Source organism: Larus michahellis, chromosome 1, assembly GCF_964199755.1.
Source record: "Larus michahellis chromosome 1, bLarMic1.1, whole genome shotgun sequence".
Classification (NCBI taxonomy): domain Eukaryota; kingdom Metazoa; phylum Chordata; class Aves; order Charadriiformes; family Laridae; genus Larus; species Larus michahellis.
In genome coordinates, this window is record NC_133896.1 from 10,970,400 (window position 1) to 10,990,426 (window position 20,027).

Genomic DNA, 20,027 nt, shown 5'->3' on the forward strand with positions numbered 1-20,027 from the left:
TTCACCTCCTGGCCTGCACGCAGGAATGCAGTGTGATGTTTTCGTGTACCACATTGTAAAAGGCTGCCAGTTACAGCATCTAGCACAGGTAAGGGCTGTTTGTTTGAGCTTTTGGAATTTCACTCTCTCTCACACCTAGTACTGATAAGGAATCCAAAGCTTTTTAAATATGCTGTTTGTCTCCTTTCAGAGGTACGAGCTTTAAGCTGTTTTGTCCTGGAACCATCAGACTTTCTTTTAACTCGCTTAAAAAATTCTAATAGTGTGTGTCAAACTGTTTCTGCGCAGAAGTAATTACCAACTGCCAGCTCTCGTGTTCCCTCGAGCATTAAGTAGAAAGTGGCACGAACTTACTTGAATTGCTAAATATTGTTTTCACAGGTTTTCTGGCAGTAAAATCTTGATCACTTCCACCCCCAGCATCCACCTCGTATTTAGGGTGTTAAATGAATGTTCGGTATATATTATGAGGTATTTTCTTGCTAGTCAGCGTAACACCCACTGGTGATTTCAGGATGCATAAAGACCCCTCCACCCACATAGCACAGTCTGGAGGCAGCCGCGGGTCCGCTGTTGTGTCAGCCTCCGCTGCCCGGGCCCTTGCGGTCCATGGAGCTCCTTGACATCCTGGTGGAGAATTTTGCCCTGCGGGTGATGAGTAATGCTGTGATCTGAGCTCTCTCTTACTCAAGAACAAGCAGAATTACAACCACACAACTGTGTATAGCTCATGATTTAATGTTGCCGAAGGCCTGCTCTCCTATGTAGAGTTACTTACCCTTGTGTGATGTAAAATGCCTATTCCAAATTCTCTACTAACTCTCGTGCTGGCAACCGCAACAACATACTGTGCGTCACGGTAAATGCCTTGTAAGCGATGACTGGAAAACCAAGGTGTAGATATCGACTTCCCATTGACTAATGCCCTGCACAGCATGAGATCACGCAGGATCAAATATTCACTCAGGATCCTGCTAAGGTTGCATAGCCCACACTGGGTTTGCTCATGGCTGTAGCTGTGCTATGTTGTACCTAAATTATAATTGGAGTAAGCAAGCCAGGCTATGTGTCTACAACCTGCAGTCATGCTTTTTGGTTTTAGTCCAGATACACCAGTCACCGTCCGGGTGACGATGGGAGTCTCTGTTGTGACCATCCTTGCAGCAGCATCTTCAGCTGTATCGGATGGGACTCCCTGAACTGTTGTGTTGCTGGATTCTTACAAGCCAGCTGTCCCATGGTCCGTTGTTTCTGATTGTCTTACAGTATGTACAAAACATCCCCTGCCTTAGCGATGTGCAAAAGCCTGTTCTATGTGATCACGTCTGCACACGCAACAACAGTTTCTACTGATGATTTAAATGATCTATGTGCAGTTTGGTCAGTTCAACAGCAGAAGCTGCATGAGGAATTGCCTGAGACTGACAGGTTATCCTCTCAGGGAATTAATGAACACATCTGAAGAATACAAATAGTGTATCTTAACTGGTGTGGGTACAGCAGGAGCTAGATGGGGAAATCTCCCAAACCGTCCACAGTTCCCACTTGGGATCTCCTGTAACTGTTGATCAGCTGTTTTGCAGGGAAGCTGGCCAGTGGTTCAGCCCATCACCGCATCTCACTGTGGAATTCCTGGGACAACCTGGGCATTAATGACTCACTGCTCTGGGTCAGCCCTGGTAGCCAGCTATACCACAGCTGTAACTACAGGGCAAGCATGAACTTAGAATCATAGAATCATAGAATTATAGAATGGTTCAGGTTAGAAAGGACTTTAAAGATCATCTAGTTCCAACCCCCCCTGCCATGGTCAGGGACACATCCCGCTAGACCAGGCTGCTCAAAGCTCCATCCAGCCTGGCCTTGAACACCTCCACGGATGGGGCATCCTAATCTCACCATTAGAATTTGAATTCCATAGATCTCATCATATAATTACCATAGTGGAAGTTATAGCCTGATTGTGGATCCAGAAATTGTCACATTATGAATATCAATAACAAGAGCAGTCCCAAATCACTTAAAATTCAGGATGTATCACTATGTATTATGTGCACATGCATTCTGTTTATTTGCTTTCTTGATTAATGAAAACTGGCTCTGAGGTACAGATGCCTTTGATGCCTCTTACATAATCTGGCATAATTTTACACACAAAAACATTTACTGCAAATTTTAGCATGTGAATGAGGTGTTTAAGGAACGAGGAACTGTGCCAAAATTGTGATGGCAAGAGAATAGTAGTTCTGAATGAAAAATGAATGTATACTTGCTAGCTGGCCTCCCTCTTGAGGGTTTTTGTTTCTTTAGCATATGGCATCATCTAGAACTCACAGCTTTTCTTTTCAAGGTACGCAGTGTCCCCTCCTCAGGCAATGCTGATAGATATGAAGGAATTGCCAAGGATTTTCTTTGCAAAGATTGATTAATAATTTGCATTTAAAAAAAAAAAAAAAAAGAATTGGCATAATGATTATAATGATTATGATAAAGTGCCAAAGCAATGATGGCAGTGATCAGGGAATGATAATGTAGCAGTATTTAACACTCCAGAATCTCACTGTTTGTTTTCACTAAGAATCCCTTGTTCCTTTTGGATCCTTTAGCTTAGCAGCGTAAGCACTGTTTTATACTGCCAGGATTTTCTTTTCTGTTTTTTAACACATCATAGTTATATCTGAAAAAGTGAAGAAAGGACGTTGCTATTGAAGTCAGTGAAAGCATTGGAAATGCCGTTGGAACTGTTGCAAAGACAAAAAACTTAGGTTTTGTAATTCCTAATCAGAAATCTATTTAGACACTCTGGGTGAAAATCCAGCAAAGCAGAGAAATCTCAGTAGGTGTACAGGTACAATGAGTGCACTCAGTGAAAGGTAATTTTTGCAGCTTTGCCTCACTTAGGCTGAGTCACGAGTAATTCTTCCCTTTCCAAAGGTAGGGTATTCTGTTTCCAGGCAGTAAAATGTACCTTTGAGCAGCCAGACTGTCCCTGTTGTGGAGCATCCTCTTCAATTCTGATGAAAAAATAAAAGGCAGAGAAGCAATTGTGAAAAAGCTGTGAACTTTATAGTAAAGAAGAGAATTACGCTGTGGGCAGAAGAGCGTATCCCTAATCTTCACTTTAGCAGTGATGTCAGTGGAACTGCGAAGAGAATGACAGGGTAGCTGTAATGCTGCACATGCGTCAGAGATGCCTCATACTCTCCATAATGATTATTAGTTCCTTCACACAACACTACACTTCTGCAGCATGCCAGCTCATGGTGTACTTATCCCAAGAGAGAGGAAGAGAATTAGAAGTTTTCCTGTGTCAAACCCTCATAGCTGTAGTCTCTAAACAAATGACCCTATATATTTAGGGTTCTTTCACCTGCAGGTTCAGCAAAATCAGTTCTTGCAGCAAAATACTGAAGCGCTGTGAATGTGCAATTACTAAGCGATTTAAAAGCACATTAAATATAGTCACAGTCTGTGTTGAATGTGATACGGTAGTCAAAGACAGAGGGTGAGAACTGTAACCCACCTCTTGTCCTCATATTCTTTTCTTAGAGGATTACTTATCCTGTTTCTTTGGTTTAATGTTGTGAAGAACTGAGATAATACTTTGCACAAAACCCCAGTACCCTCCTCTAACACTCACTTGTCACCGGGGAAGGAGTTAATCCCTAATTAATGGCCATCATTCCCTCAAACACTCTCTCCTTATCAGAGACGTGGCACAGAAGGTAAAATCCCATAAAGAGAAAGAGACAGAGCTGTAACAGCCAGACAACGTCAGAGATTTTGCAGTGAAGTCATATGGCAGCACTTGAGGACAGGAATGGAAATAAAGGGCTGGAGAGATGTCTGTGTATGTCTTAATAGCAACCTTAGAAAGATTGTATTTGTTAGAAACATTTTGTGGCGATACAGAGCATATATTCCAGGTCTGTGTGCCTTCTCTCTGAATTAACTTAATTTGAAAAGCACTAGTGTGTGTATTTAAAATACTGTCCGTGAACCCTTTTTTGGCAGCTCCGTTGTTTATGCATTTTTCGGTGCATGAACATCTGTTGAAGGATGTCTAATAAGGTCTTAAGATGAGTGGAGGTAATTGAGAGGGCAATGTGGTTATATAGGTCCAATTTGCTTTCACAGCTTTCCTGCAGAAAAAGGCTGCAGAAGCAGATCACTGTTAGAGTTAAGTTGGGCCCCCAGGTTCCCGTGGAAAGCCAAGGGAAAAGCAGGCACGTAACAATGAGACTCACGGAAGCCAAACCAGAAATCCCTCTGTTTTGGAGATAAGTAATGCAGGTCAGCGCTTTCTCATGAAGAACCAGAAAACGAGTCATTCAGGGATGCATATGGTGAGACAACTTGCCAAGGACATTAGAATAAGTTAATAACACAGAACTGTCAGTTTAGGGTTTCTCTTCACCAGTGAGGTGTAAATTATCTTAACGACTCTCAGAGAAAAATGAAGACCCTGTGCTCCCTTCTTGGCATACTGGCTATCAAAAGTAGGCATAGGTTTAATAATTGCACTAGAACCAGGCAGTTACAAAGGGCAATTAATTGGAGGTTGAAATAGTTTAAATAAATCACCTTTTAGATATGGCTATTTTCCTCTATTGATTATAAAGGGAGCATGAGGTGACTAACATAGACTACGATTTTTGTCTTGTAGAGATCTGAGGTGAACAGATATGACTTGCATACAAAGAAGCTATAGAGCAATCAAAAGACTTGTAGAGAACTGGTTGTCTAAAGGACTACATTGCTCCTCATCACCAAGAGACAAATGCCAATTTGAGTTGGATGAACTTTTCAGAGGAGTGTGCTGGAACATTTTGAGAATGTTCACCTTTCATTTCACTATTTACCTATTCACAGTTTTGTACAGGTCTTTGAGGTGCACTAGGTGTACCCTCCCAGGCAATCTGAATGCAGGATGATTAAGGTTGAGACATTCTGATTCTGCAGCCCAATGTTCCTCATGGATTGGGAAACCTCTGTTCTTCATTATCTGTGTTTCTGATTTTTTTTTCACTCTAATATTGTTTACAGGTAATATGCACTCGATGCCTGCATGTTTGTTTGCTGTTTTACTTCAGTAAAAAGAAGTTGGAGGAGGGGGGTTGTCAGCAATTTTTTCTTTAAATAACATAAATCTGTTCATCAAGAAAGGGAATTGGGAGGTAAATTCTTGATGTCAAAGCAATGAGATGAGTAGAAAAATGGTTAGGTGTTTGGGTTTTGAGGACATCGGTTAATGGGCCATCCTTTTCCTGGAGGCAGGTAACGAGTATATGGAACACCCTATCGTGTGACCATTTAATATCTTTATCAGTGACAAAGAGGAAGTGATGGAGTACACTCTCGTAACATTTGCAGATGACATTGAATTGGGGGAATACATTTGAGGGCAGGGCTGCCATTCAGAGGGACCAAGACAGGCTGGAGGAATGGGCCAACAGAAACCTTATGAAGTTGAACAAGGACAAATAAAAATCATGTACCTGGAGAGAAATAGCCCTGTGCAATGACACAAGCTGGGGACCAACTGGCTGGGGAGAAGGTCTGCAGAAGAGGCCCTTGGGGAACGTTTCCTCTTAATCCTGTCCTCCAATTTACCGGCTTCTTAAAAAGAAGTTATGATAGATACAGCCTTTGTGTTCCCCAAATGTCAGCACCATGATTACTGGAGAAATAATGCAACTTGAAGGAGAAGAATGTGTTCCTTGCTTCCTTCTTAGCATGGCTGTGTGTTGGACAAGTCTACACAACACCCCGGACAAGATTCTTGGCAGATGTAGTAACCATCACTGTTTATTGAAGATAGCAAAATTGTCACAAATTTATTAAACGTAAGAACAGTCTTACTAGATCAGACATAATGGTTGTTTAGCCCTTCATCACGGCTCTGACAGAAGGTATTTCAGAGTATAAGGCCAGGCTAAACGCAATGCAATATTCTCACAGCTTCCAATAGTCTGTGGTTCAGCCACTTTGTGAAGCAGTGATTGCTTCTCTGCACTGCATGGGGAACTACTCTTTTCCTAAAGGCTTTTGTTTATGCATTATATTATATCTGGTATATACATCTACATATCTTACATACTGTATAATATTATATCCTATTATATTTACATTAATTCTGCTGCTGTTTCTTAAATACCAAAGCTGATAAGGATGGGAGAGTTTCAAACTAACATTATAAACAATGAAGTTCAGCTGTCAGTCAGTGGCACCTATTGAGCCATTGGTGTCTGGCAGTAAACACAGATGAATCTCAGTGCCTACAAGCTTTTTATAGATTTGAAGGTACAGTGTACCATAGATGACACCATACATTCTGATGTGACAGATCATCCAAAAAGGAAGAGACATGTATCTTGTTTTCAAGTAGGTATGATAAGTGTTCCAAGATGCTAATTCGTAAAACACTTTGTGATCCTTCAGGATGATAACCAGTGTGCAAATCAGCATGAAGCAGATTTGCAGCTGCTATAAATCAATTCTGTGGTATTAAAACAACTGGAATATATCTGAATTTCATCAGCTCAGGGTTTGGCTTCATGTATATTTTATGCTTTAATTGCCGATGGCCAAGTGCAATAACTGTGTAGGTTTAATCATGTTTCTAGGAAACATCTTCATTTAAGCTAATTTCATTAGAAAGCACCAAAACAATTCTCCTGAGCACAATCTTGAAAATGTTATACCTATCTCCTATCTAGACAACCAAGCTCTGATATGAGTCATCATCTTATGTATTCCAGAGAATTGCATAGGAATAATAACGCAAATAAAAATTTAGCCTGGATTTTATTACACACATTACTTTCCCTGCTGCTTTCCAAGTGCCTGATCTAACTTGGTTTTGTTTGCTTTGTTGTGCTTCCTTTCCGTCTGTTCTCCAGACTTTATAGATGGCTTTATCATAACTATGATATCTAAATAAATAGTTTGCATTTCTTCATGGGACTTTTAAGTCTGAACTCTCCAAAGAGAAGTCATCGTTGTTTTTTTTCTGTGGCTGGCAATTCTGTTTCATGCAGACAATAGAACATGGCGTAAAATTGTTCCAGCAGATAAGGGCCTCCCAGCACAGTAGCATATGTCTGGTCTAGATAAGGCTGAGGAGGAATGGGGAGATAATGCCTAGTAAATGAACACAGAAGAAAGGTCTGTTCTGTCTCTGTTCACAGCCAAATAGAGTTGGAAGACCTCGTATTGTTTGATTTGATTGATATGTTCTCATTGCTATAGCATGGTATTTTGGCACATTGCAAAATCTTTTATGCTTAATGTCTCGTTTTCAGTCTTTATCCTCATGCAGTTTTCTAATTGCTACCAGTGGACCTTGCCCAGAAAAGGTCACTCTTCTGCTTCCTTGCTGTGACTCAGCCTTCTGGTTTTGAATTTTGTTTTTGAAAGTATTCTTAGAAAGTGATGAAAACCATATTTGGACTTGTGTTTTTTTCCTCCCTCAGTGCTATGTCTGTGCCTCATGGATCTGAAACACAACACTTAATATCTGTTTTCAGGTTTAAACGTATCTTCCATTTCAAACTACTTGCAGATATGTGTTGTAGCCTTCAACTGCATTTTGCAGTTTAAGCCTATTTCAATTTTTCTCATTTTACTTCTGCATAGTCTCAACTTCAAAGCACATAATGTCCAAAGGTGGTAAAATAACCATAGTTTTAGAGAAATAGTGACTTTCAACTACCATCTTGAAGGGTATGCTCTTATACTCTTAGAAATCCAAATCAGTAGTGTTTTTTTTAATATCTTCCTTAAAAATTCAGTCACCTAAAAGTCTATTAAAAATTCATATAGCTCTATTTCTAACTGTGACAAGAGTCAGATTGCTGCTGACGCTCCTACTTACAGTTTCTTATGCCAATTCACAGAAACTCATGTGTGATTACTGAAAATCTGTTGTACATTCTAATTGCTTCTTCACTTTCTTTGCTCATCTAATGAGACAGACAAATGGTTTCCTACTTTGAAAAATTAGCCCAGAGGAAATATTTGTTTGAGCTAGCACATGAACAACGCTCGCACAGAGCTTCTGGGTCACATGCCTGCATTCCATGCCCATGTTGGAGTTGCTGGTGCTGCATGGGAGTTACCTAATAATTAAACAATATCAGTCCCTGCATATGGTGCTGGAATTATAAGAGAAAACATCCCTAGAAACTTAATTTGCACCTTTGTGTAAAGGCAGGACAACCCCAGCTCTTTTTTTCTTTTTTTTTTCTTTTTTTTTTTTTAACCTGTAGCTAATGTAAGGGGCTTTTGACATTTAGTTGGAAAGGCAAGTCTAATCATTGCTTAGATGCTGAAATAGTTCCAGGAAATCTAGGTTGTTTATGCTCTAATGGCTGTAGTGGAGCTGCTCAGCGAAGTAGTAAAAAGATGATAAGATTTCATGAACTTCCCCATGACCAAAGCAGCAGCAACAGATTGGGAGCAATCTGATATTTATTATGTCCGTAATGGAGAAAAATGACCAATTCGTAATTGCAGAGCTCATGTTATGGTCAGCCTACTCCAGCAAAATAAATTATTGTGCATCAACTGAGTCATGTTTCTAGGCTTTCTGCTGTGTTGCTACTGTGACAAAACAAAATATACAAAGGGATACGATTTCATCATGGTCTGAGATACATTGAGCTACTCAAGTTCAGAATAAACAAGTCTAATTGGACACAATGTACCTAATGGTGGAATTAAAGAAAAGAGAACGATGAATTTTTAAACTACTTTTGCAGTGATGCTTGCCAGGTCACCAGTGACGGAATTTATTAGTGTCAAGTTGGTCACTGATCAAATATAATTTTTTTTTTTTAAATATATATGTGTATGTATATATATATGTAATGAATATGCATCACTGAAACAGTCTGTGATGTCTGGAAGGAGATGAAATGACAAATGAAGTGTTCTTTTGGAAGTCACAAAGTAGGTTAATTGCCAAAAAGCAAAAAAGCTATTGGCCATTCAATTTTATTAGCATTTTTCTCCAAGTATGAATTTTTCTCAAAAGTAACTCTTCATTTATTAGACACTTGAAATCTTCATTAAAGCTTCTAAGTTTGTATTTTCAGATACATAAATCAGTGGCTCACAAGCCAACTGTAATTTAGTATCCATATTTGTTTGTTTATCAAAGTATAAAAGCAGTTTAGTTGATTGATCTACCTTGTTAAAGTTTAGCATTGGGCTTTTTGGGATTTGGGTTATGGGGATTTTGGGGGGCTTTTTGTTGCTTGGCATGCTGCATCTTAAGGCTTTAGTTAAGATTAGATAGGACAGTAAGATCACAGCCTTGGGAGATCAGTAAAAACAGTTGCAATTAATTAGCAGCCTTCTAGCTTTGAAGCATCCTAAAAAGGGTTGGATCTTAAATGTGTAAAATTCCCTTTGAAAAGATGTTTTCCTGAAGATATTTTCCATAGAGATCAATACTCGGAGTTCAGAAAGGTGCCCCCTCTCATTCAAAGCATGGTGATTTGCTTTCTGATGGTTACCTGGTCCTGTGTCTTCTAAGGAAGAAAACAGTAGTTCGTTAATCTGAAAATCTAAAATTGAAAGATGAATGTCTGGTTATATCAAAATAGTCTGAGACATGGAAATTAAAACTCAAAGATTTTAAAAAAAAATAATCAAAAAACAAGGGGAAAAGATCTGAGAAAGGAAATGATTGATGATATTTTTAAGCTATCTGCATTCACAGTGATAAGTTGGGTAATGTTATTTCAACAGAAGTAGTAAACTCAATATTTTTTTAATAGATACACTATAAAAAGGTTTGAAATCCCATCTTCTCATGAGAAAATGCAGCAACTTCCAAGCAATATTTCTTTGTCAGGCAGAACAGAGCACTTAAAGCTCATTGAGCAAAAAGTAACTTGTTCATTCTGACTGCCGGGAATTGAATGTTTTGTAATTTAAGTTAAAATATTTCTTCTAATAACATTTTTGCAACATAATAATAGTGAAATATGATTTTCTAATTGAGTGCAAACAGGTCAAATTAAATTAAATACCCCCTGATTTGTCCAACAACAAGAACATGTGCAAACACACACACCCCCACACACCCGCTATGGTTGTCCCTTAGCAAGAGTGCTCCTTCTTAGTACACGTCAGTCATACATTTGACTCTTGAACCTGCAAATATAGAATCACAAGTCTTTTTGAAGTTCTAGGAATAAAAATGTTTATATATTATCATGGAAAAGAATTTATTTTTTTAGCAGCAATATGGATGAGCACCTTAGGTTTGCAAAATCAGAACCAATACGCCAGCCATGATTTTCAAAGTTACCGAGCATAGGGACCCATAGATTTGCCTCTGAAATCGAGTGTCTTGTACACCCGGTTATATGACAAACCACCTCTCTGCTACTCTGTTACAATCAAGCTATCAGAGGTGGAGATACTGGTATAGCGTATCACAAGAAAACTCTGACCCTGTAGAGTTACTCCCCCATATGATGTGTTGAAACATCCGTATGTTGGCTGTGTGGGTTAAGAGAGAGTTACTGTGTGCTTAGTTGTGTGTGTTGTACACTAAGAATAGTTGTTTATTGTATTTGCTGAACTTGTTAGTTCCCAGTTGTGAACCTCAGATCTGCAACTTATTAATGGGTCTTCCAATAGTGTTTGATCAGAAGTCCTCTGATAAATGTGCAGGGCACCCACATGACTTTCTAAGTCCTAAGCATGGACTAACATTTAAATGCTTTTACAGGGGTACATATTCGCTTTATGCCATGAGGTACTTGTCTTTTTAAAGACTGTATTTTTTTAGCTTTTGTAAAGGACGTTTAGACTCATCCTTGAAATGGGTCCCTATCAAGTCAGGAAAAATAAACTTTACCAGTGCTAAATTTCAACTTTGCACTGAAATATGGTAATTTATTTAAAATAACTAGGCAGTTTGTTCTAATTACACTGAAAAATTACTGTCCTTAGCAAAAATAATCTTAGAATTTCCCATAGCACAGTCCCAGAATGCTGATGTAGCTATTGTTTAAAACACAGCTTCCTTTTTGTGTATCAAGTCATTTATGCTAGAAACCAGACAAACAGCAATACGTTTAGTTAATCAATTATCATCCTTACCATGTTTATAATTAAGGGAATATTAACTGCCATGATAGATCTATCTTGTAGCAGAAATTTAATTATATTCCCTGTGCCTGCAATTAGCTTGGGTATTTAGGTGGTGGTGTTTTATGTTGATTATATGGGTCCCTCTACATTTTTATTTTAGAGGATCCCCCTCAAGCTGAAATATTTGTACTTTTCCAATTCTTAATTTGCTGTTAAAAGAGAGAGACAGCTGTTGATTTGTCAAGTTCAAAAAGAGGATTAAAAAGTTGTACATTTTTTTTACATTAGATTTGCATTAGATTCCCAGGTGTAAAGTCTTACAAGAAGCTGACTTTCTTAAAGATGTTGCTCAGGTCTTCAAATTACAAAAAGAAGGCAAAAAGTGTATAGAGGTGGGGAAACTGGCTAAAAGTTTAGCAGAAATTTCAAGGAACTCGCCAGCGAATTTCATGCTGTCATCTGAGTAATCACAGCTCCTACTGAAGATACTTAGACATACCTACGCAGTCGTTCATAGTGGGTGTTTGAACTGGCACAGTTGCACTGGACCAAAAAAAGAAGTAAACTCGAGAGCACATTCTTGCAATATCAAATCTTTGTACAGTTGTAACTTAGGGAGTTACTGTTCATGTTGTCATAGTGTTGAGTTTGCATATTCCCTAAATCTCCTCTCTGTTCTGAAAGTAACAAGACTAAAAATCATCACATAGGTGAACAAAAATACAGACTCTGAAATGGGTTTATATGGTAGAAGATCTGAACTTCATCTCAAATTTGGATATAATCTAGAGGTGAACTATGTTCAACATACACATACAAAACTCCTGCCTGTGCTCCCAATAGTACCATACCAAAACTGATTTCTCCTGTCACACACTATGGTGGATAAACGGTAAAAGATCTCATCTGCAAAGAGTGTTGATCACCCTTTGTAAAACTCAAAGGCTATTATATCATTTATCTCACACTAGCCCTCAGCCGTGTCATGGCTTATTCCCAGGTTATTTACCCCTGCAACTCATCCTTGGCCATCAGCCCATGCTGAAATCATACACTGTAAGTTGTATACTGACAGTGCATTACCAGTGGTCTTCCCGTCACTGAATCCCCATCCAAATTGTGTTAATGTTAGGTCACAAAACGGAGATCTAATGGAAGGGTGCCATCTCCCCAAGACTGATCTGTACCCATCATCTGAAGTGCCATCAGCCCCCACCACTAGTTGAGTGGTTGAACTTCTTGCACGCTCCAGCAACACATCCTGCTTGATTTATGTAGCAGTCCTTTCATCTCAGTGCATTAAATATACCTATCTACACTAATTACTATGCTGCAGCTGTGAGAACAATCCTTATCCGTTTCCTTAATTCCTCACTATTATTTTTCCTTGGTTGCTCTCACCCACCTGATTTATCAATATATTAGAGGGATACACCATTTTGGTCTAGGCTTGCAGTGCTGGAGTGAGCCGTTCCCATGTTAAGTAATTCCTGCCAAACTCCTTAAATCATGAGGGTACTGTGGCCATCCTTACCTTCATATTGTGCTGTACAGGATCCATGCATGCATCTTAACACCAGGCATCTTCTGAAAGAAAAGAAAATGCTTCTTTGGAAAATGTCTAATATGAAATTATGAGGAAAGCCGAGGCACAAAGGATATAGATTTAGCTGAAACAGGATAGAAAAACTAACGGAAACTTCTTTGGCCAGAAACTCAATGTGGCTACAAACTCAGGGCTGACTTATCAAACGCTAATAGCATTATGAGGAAAAACCTTAATCTAAAAAGATAAAGCTTTGCAAAGAGATTGTGTGGTGAGCTTCCTATAGATGATTAGTCTAATCACTCAGCAGGTTTGGCTTATTAAATTAATAAATTGAAAACTAATTATTTAGCCATTAAAACAAAGGTGAGAAAATCAGCCTTTACATTCCCAGATCAAAGTGTGAATCTTTTCATATGAAATTTTCTTTTTCTTCAAAGAAGAAATTTGTTTTTCTTTTATGAGAAGTATTTTTTTAAAAAGCAAGATAGCATGAAAATGCATTGACTGTGCATAATATTAGCTCTGTGAGACAATTTTTTGAGCTTTTGTTTTCACTCTCATTGTTCTATACATAAGGGAGATTAGTGATCTGCTTCTTTCTGGCTAAAATAATCAGAATGATCAAAATGTTTTCATCTTCATAACTTTTAAAAAGGGGAGAAAATATGTTAGATTTGATGATGCTTTACACAGGCTTTTTCCATTTGTACATCCTTTGATGTAAAAGATGTCAATTAAAAGCAAATATTTAAGAAAAATAATAGCATCTGCCAAATATAGATTCATGTAAATGTACGTGCTTTGCTGCTGGAGCTCAATGATCTCTGTCTGTCTCCATATTTATGTGATTCTAAAAGCTCAGCTACTATAATTTTTCACCTAAATTGCATCCATGTTTTAGGCATATGATAAAGCTATCCGTTGACTCCACACCTCACATGGATTTCTATCAATTTAATGCAACTTAATTAATACTGCAAATTATGGTTTACTTGAAATAATCCTTTGCAGTACAGTGGGGTGATCAGAAGAAGGTAACATTGGCTTCAATGTAATATTTTGTGAATCAGTTGATTGTATGATGTCAGTCATGCAGTAGTTACTCAAGGTCTTTTCCTATGCTGAAATGCTTCTACCCAAAGTTAAGTCTTTGGGGAAGTGGCGGATAGGACTGCAGTTAACCTTAATCTTCCAACCATAGGAAGAAGTTATTGGTGACATCCTTCAGTAACCTCTGATGAGTTCTCTTTCTTTCTTTCCAGTGAATTATTCGTTGCTTCATCTGCTTAAAGTTTTCTTTTTCTCCTGATCACAGGCAATGGACTGGGAATCCGAGTTGTAGGTGGGAAAGAAATTCCAGGAAGCTGCGGGGAAATTGGAGCTTACATTGCCAAGATCTTGCCGGGGGGCAACGCAGAGCAGACGGGGAAGCTGATAGAAGGTAAGATAAATGCATTATCAAAAAATAGAACCACAGGAGAGTATACCGTGGATGTGTGTCGTAAACATATATCACGGACATGGGGTTTAAAAATGTTTAACCTGGCTTAATCATCTAAGTACCTATCTTGGGCATTACTTACAGTTCTTAGTTGCACAGGTAAAATGGATCACAGATCCAGTTCCCTCTCAGTTATACACACTAACTTCTTTTTCTGTTCCCTGAAGTCAGACTTGACTGAATTTATCTGACCTAACTTTAGTTTTCTGGTTTAAGATAGTCATCCAACCTGCCTCAACAGGCAACAGAGAAAAAAAGGCATCTACAGAATGGCAATTGATTTCATCGACCATAGACCTCTATTTCAAGAACTGGGAGTATCTTCCTCATTTAATTGACTTTAAGATGACTACATTAGACTACATATCTTCCTTTAGGCAACTAAAGCTAGATTAATCATTACATTTTCTAGGATTATTACAAGCGTGATAATTCTGTCTAATAGCAATTTATTTCTATCCATAATCACATAAATGGTCACTTCTCTGTATAACTGTTTTTTATTTCCTTTTTTCATATGAGTATCTGTATGCGCCTGAAATGTCAGTTTATCCATGGACAAAAATATAATACATTTGTTTCTAATTAATTCAACTAATAATTTTTATTTCTGGAGTAAAAGCAGAAAAAAAAATAACAAAAGAAAGAAGATAAGCAGGGAGAATAGTTCTCCCAGGCAGATCTCAATTCACATGAATTTTCTGAATAGCAAACATGCAACAAAAGTCATAGTTAAATCAAAAGCACTTCGCAGATAGAAAAGCTGAATAAATTAACTAAAGAATGTATTCACAAAGACTAGTTTAAATATGTTGTGGGTGGACAAAACAATGTCACCTGCATTCACCCTGGTGCTCTTTATATCCTTGTTGGTTTCTTTGCCAATGTTTAAAAGATGCACATACACTGATGCCAATGTCAATTTAAAGTTGAAGTGAAGAAATTATGTATCAACAAAAATATTTTCCTTTTTTTTCCCTATAGAGTTGATCCCACTCTTCATATTTAATGGGTAGTACCTCACTCATCAAATGATAAAATAGTGTGATTTATTGCACGTGAATAATGAAAGAATTGACCTTATGGTTTTTTTTATTTGTTTTGGCTCCCTCCATACAAAAGAGTAGGTCTTTCATAGCTGTGCTAGATCATGCACACATTGTTTCAGTACCAAGGAGGTAAAGAGAAGAATATGGTTATTTCCCCAAGACCAGACATTTCAAGAAAGAGGATGAGCAGTTACTGCTTGCAATTATCTCCAGTCTTTTGGTTTCTTTTGTCAGGAATTTTTCTGGGAATTGAGGTTTAAAGAAGTTTTCCACTCACCATACAGGTATATTTTAGCAGCGATCAAGAACATCTTGGACTTAAAATAACTAAAGGAGAAGTTCAGACATGGCAGTTTGCTTTTCTGTCTGTTCATATAATTTTGAAGGTTTATTCATATTTTATAGAAAGATGATCAGGACAGTAAAAATATTCTTTTGTTTTGTTCTCCCATCATACGATCAATCATGTTTCTGAGCTGACCTTTATAAAAGTTTCCTGGACTTGGATATGTTGGCATAAATCAACTCCATTAAAATCACTATACTTAATCTGTAGAACTCGTTCACACAATGTCCCAGAATATCTTTTACTATTGTTGTGTTAAATGTTCTGTCAGAGAGAAAAAATGCTTTCTGCAGAATGTACCATTACTATAGCATACAAGACAAATACTTCCCCTTACTGTCATTTACCTTTTAAATCTTGCCATTATGTCTAGTTTACTTTTTATGTTATTTCAGGTGGCTATCATAGATCAGCAAAGAATATTTGGCTACTTCTCTGTTGGCTTTGTTTGTTTGCTTTTAGTGGAAATATAGCTGGTGCACATTTAATCTAGACTCTTCAGAAGTGCTAAAATCTATTGAGGTCTTCAATCATTCCCATATTGCTGTGTAAATCCAGCCAAACTACTAATGTTACCAATATTGCTGATATTGTTGTGTCTGAAAATAGAGGCTGGGCTTCATTTCTTTTTCAAGTTATTTGCCGTCTCTCACGTCACATACAGAAAATTTTATATGTCATTAAGTGTAAATGACAACTACATATTAATAATTTGTATAGTAATCACGAGTCACTTTTTCTGCTGAAATGTCGTGCAACTTCAAATTAGTGTATATACCCAGTCATCAACTAAACATATACTAATGTCATTACAAGCTAATGTCTTGACTCATTAGCCTTTGTAAGAGCATGATTCACTGCAAAAAATCACATCAATTTAATTAATTCCTCTAATTCTCAAACCAGTAAACATTGTGTGAGGTCTGGAATTTCTATCAATAGCGTGAGGAACAAGGATAGATTTACTGTGGTTATGAAGGAAGGCAAAGTTCTACCTGCTGTCTGCATGACTGCATCTATGAAGAAATGACACACTTTAAAATACAGATAGCATTGCCTTCCTTAGGGAATAGCAATCCCTAATATTTTAGCCTATTTAAATAGCTTTGGAGGAGTCTTAGTGCTGAAAAGTTTATTTATAGTTCTGACTAGCAAATACCAGTCGTCTTGGTTCTCTCACCTTGAATCGCTTTCAGATGTCAGAAATATCTCTGATTCATCACTCATTGGCATTACAAAAACTGGAGGTGGAAGACTCATTCCACTGAGCTCATCAAGTGCAGGGACTGTGTCAATTTGATAGATGTGTCTGTGCTCCCTCTCGTGTTGACAGAAACAGTTCAGTTATATTCCACCTGGTAAATCTACTGGGTGAATGGAGTTTTATACTGCCAGCATTTTTCAGAAACAGAAGAACCTGGAGTAAAGAGCAGAAATAAAACATTGATGTGTTACCAACTGTTACAAATTCGTTGGATGCCCTCAGCATTCAGGTTTTCTCATTGGACCACTTCAGCGGGCTGACTGGAGTTCCTGGGAACTGGTGAACCATGGGTGTCTTTGCTCCAAGCTTTCGATCAGCCAGGCATGCTGTGTTGCAATGCTGATATTCACCGAGATGAGGAGATTCCCTGTCTTTCCAGTCTCCTGGCATTTCTGGGGAACATGCAAGGCCTAAAAGCTAATGGTGATCTTACTGCCTTTGCTGACTCCACTTAACAGCAGCCATGACACCGATCAGATTTTTGTTAAGTTGTCCAAGGCTTTATGAGTGCATGTTTATTTTTGATATGTATGTCTCATCTAAACTCTTCCCAAACTTAGAAATGGGAAAATCATATATAGTGAAGACAAAAACTTATTATTAAAAATACTGAAATAGCACCCACAGTTTCTATTTTATAGCAAATATAACAATGTAACATTTCTAGCATAACATAGAAGGATGCTACCTATTTTATGTCACAGACCTTCACTGTAGAATTTCAGTATATAAACAGTCCGTGCTATAGCAGAGACATGATATTCAAGTCAATTCTGTTGAAATTTGCATTTTATAATTTAATGAAAATATTCATCATACAGGGATATTTTAAGCTTCCCCATCCTGAAGCTAGTGCAATGATATCATAAGAACAAATGCCTGATGTACATACAGACAACGAAAGATAATGCCACCCTGTTAAAGCTGTTAAGTAGGTCAGGGAAGAGAAAATGCACTGCCATTTGAGAGTTCTGTGGTAGTTATTGGTGCTCTGCCCCTCAGTCCAATCCTTAGGCACTTGTTCTGATCTAGATGAATAACTACTCCCCTTAGGATGCAAGAGACATTGCTCCTCAAAACACCATGAAGGCCCTCCAAGAAAAGCCACCTGCAGCCCGATGGCAGGTACCAAGACTAGGTAAAAGCACGTCCAATATCCTCAGCATCAAAGTCTGAAGATTGGTGATGAGTTCTTAAATGTACTCAATATCTTTTAGACTTGGAATCAACTGCTGAGATGCAGGTGGTCAGTTTTCCAAATTGGTTGCTTGCCTTTAATTGTGCTGAAAGTTCTGCAGGCCACATGGCTGGTTCCCCTCAGGACAGTATTTTGAATGAGCGGGTCTTTATTGGGAATGTCAGAGATCTCTTTCATCTTTAGAAAACTGCAATCTCAGAACTTTAAGATGCCTTCAGGAAATAAAACTGAAGTCTCCACATTCCTCTTATCCCTATTTATTAACTCTTTTCCTTCTTCTATAGAAAGCCTTACATATTCAAGTGTCACAATTTCCTTTTGTAAGAAGAACTTCAGTGCACAGCTTGCTCCCCCTCTCTCTAATGCCTTAATATGAGACCAAAGAAACATTAGAATCATTCCTCAGATTGAAACTAAGAGCCTTCCCTTGGACTGTCACGAGATGGCACAGCTTATTATTTCTTGAAGCCATGGACCACGGCCATGGTGTCAAAGAGAACACTTCATAGATATTAAGCCACTATGGGGAGAAACATGTTATTCCCTGCTTGCCACCATATGGGGATCCACACCAGGACTGACATATGAGATGAACAGTGTGTACCAAAACATCAGACTGTGACTGGCAAAAGAGGGCCACATCTAGACCAGTGGGAAATGTTTTCCACCCAGACCAGAATGTGGTAGGAGAAACGAGCAAACACCTATTTGGATTACTCCATGCACTTCAGATAGCAGCTAAGCTCCCCACCTTCAGTTCTCTGAAGAACGAGAGAGAGCCAGGAAGCCCTGTCAGAAGTCTGCCTTAACCAGACCCATGGTGTGGGCTTTGGCTTATGAACTAGCCCACTTCAAGCATGCCCTAGCCTCAGACTTCACAATAGAGGAATGTATACTGAGAGGTTTGTTTGAAGGCAGGGAAGAAAAGCCCAGGGCTCGCTGGGACCCTCATGTATATAGGTCCAAGTGTTATTACCACAGCTCTTCGTTATTTACAGGACATGCAGTCTGCATTAAACGGAGAAAAATATCTTGAGTATTTATAGTACCTACAATGCTTCCTCTGAGTGGAATGTAAATAAGGCTAATGAGCAGACTAGCGAGGAGATGGCCAATCTGGGGAGATGATTAACTGTACTTTGGTTGTCTAGTATAAGTAAGATGAATCTGGGCACAAGCAATGTTGGATAGAGGCTGTTGGAATATTAGCATCACTGTTTAATCTGCAAAGTATTTCCTGGTTTCTGGGCAATAACATCTTTGAATACAAGCAGACTTCTTACTGCTCCAGATAAAAGTGCCAACTTGCTAACTTCCAGAAGCTGTTTCACCTCAGGGATGTTCCCTTCATGGGTTTTCAGATCATAAGTTTTCCATCACAACTTTTCAAGTTTTTAAGTCCTTGTCATCTTAAAGCATATTTTTCGCTGGCATTGGAAACACATGATTTAAGTCCTCTCAGAACAGTGGGGCATGCAGCTGGATTATTGACCAGTCCATGAAAGGAGCAGAAAGAAACCGTTAAGAACAATTTTTCTGCAGCTTGTTTGAAGCACTTTTGGGCCAGTATGCCTAGCACCAGTTCTGAATAACAAGGCTAGACCCAGTTTCAGATGGTCTTTTCCAAAGGCGATAGCATGTATAATGGCTGTCCATCCTATCAAAACTTGTCTTTTGTCATGTCATAGACGTGCTTTGGATGTTGCTTGGAAAATGGAATGTGTCTGGAATTGTCATGGGCACCTCAATAGTTGGAAAATCAGAACAGAAGCAGTAAGCCACTATACACTTCCCCCTGCTCCTCTTGCCACACTTCCCTCTTGTCCCTGCGTTATAGATGGGCTCAAAGTGTAATACTGACTGATCTTGGTCATCTATCGGTGGGAAGTGCAATAGACACCAGATCTTCCTGAGTTTTAAAAGACTGTAGTGAGTGCCTCTTTCTCTTTAGCCAACTAAAATTAGAAACATTGATCGGGGCATCACAGTGAAAAGAGATTTTCCAGTC

The 20,027-nt window shown here is 38.5% G+C and overlaps 1 protein-coding gene across 11 annotated transcripts in view; it reads left to right on the plus strand.

Annotated features, from left to right (window-relative positions):
* The window catches only part of PCLO (piccolo presynaptic cytomatrix protein), a 367,054-nt gene that overhangs the window by 228,037 nt on the left and 118,990 nt on the right, over nucleotides 1-20,027 (plus strand). For all 11 annotated transcript variants that reach the window (XM_074573366.1, XM_074573367.1, XM_074573371.1 and 8 more), the window contains exon 10: nucleotides 13,977-14,102. In XM_074573366.1, the coding sequence (XP_074429467.1) occupies nucleotides 13,977-14,102 (126 nt within the window). The remainder of the gene's footprint in view (nucleotides 1-13,976; nucleotides 14,103-20,027) is intronic.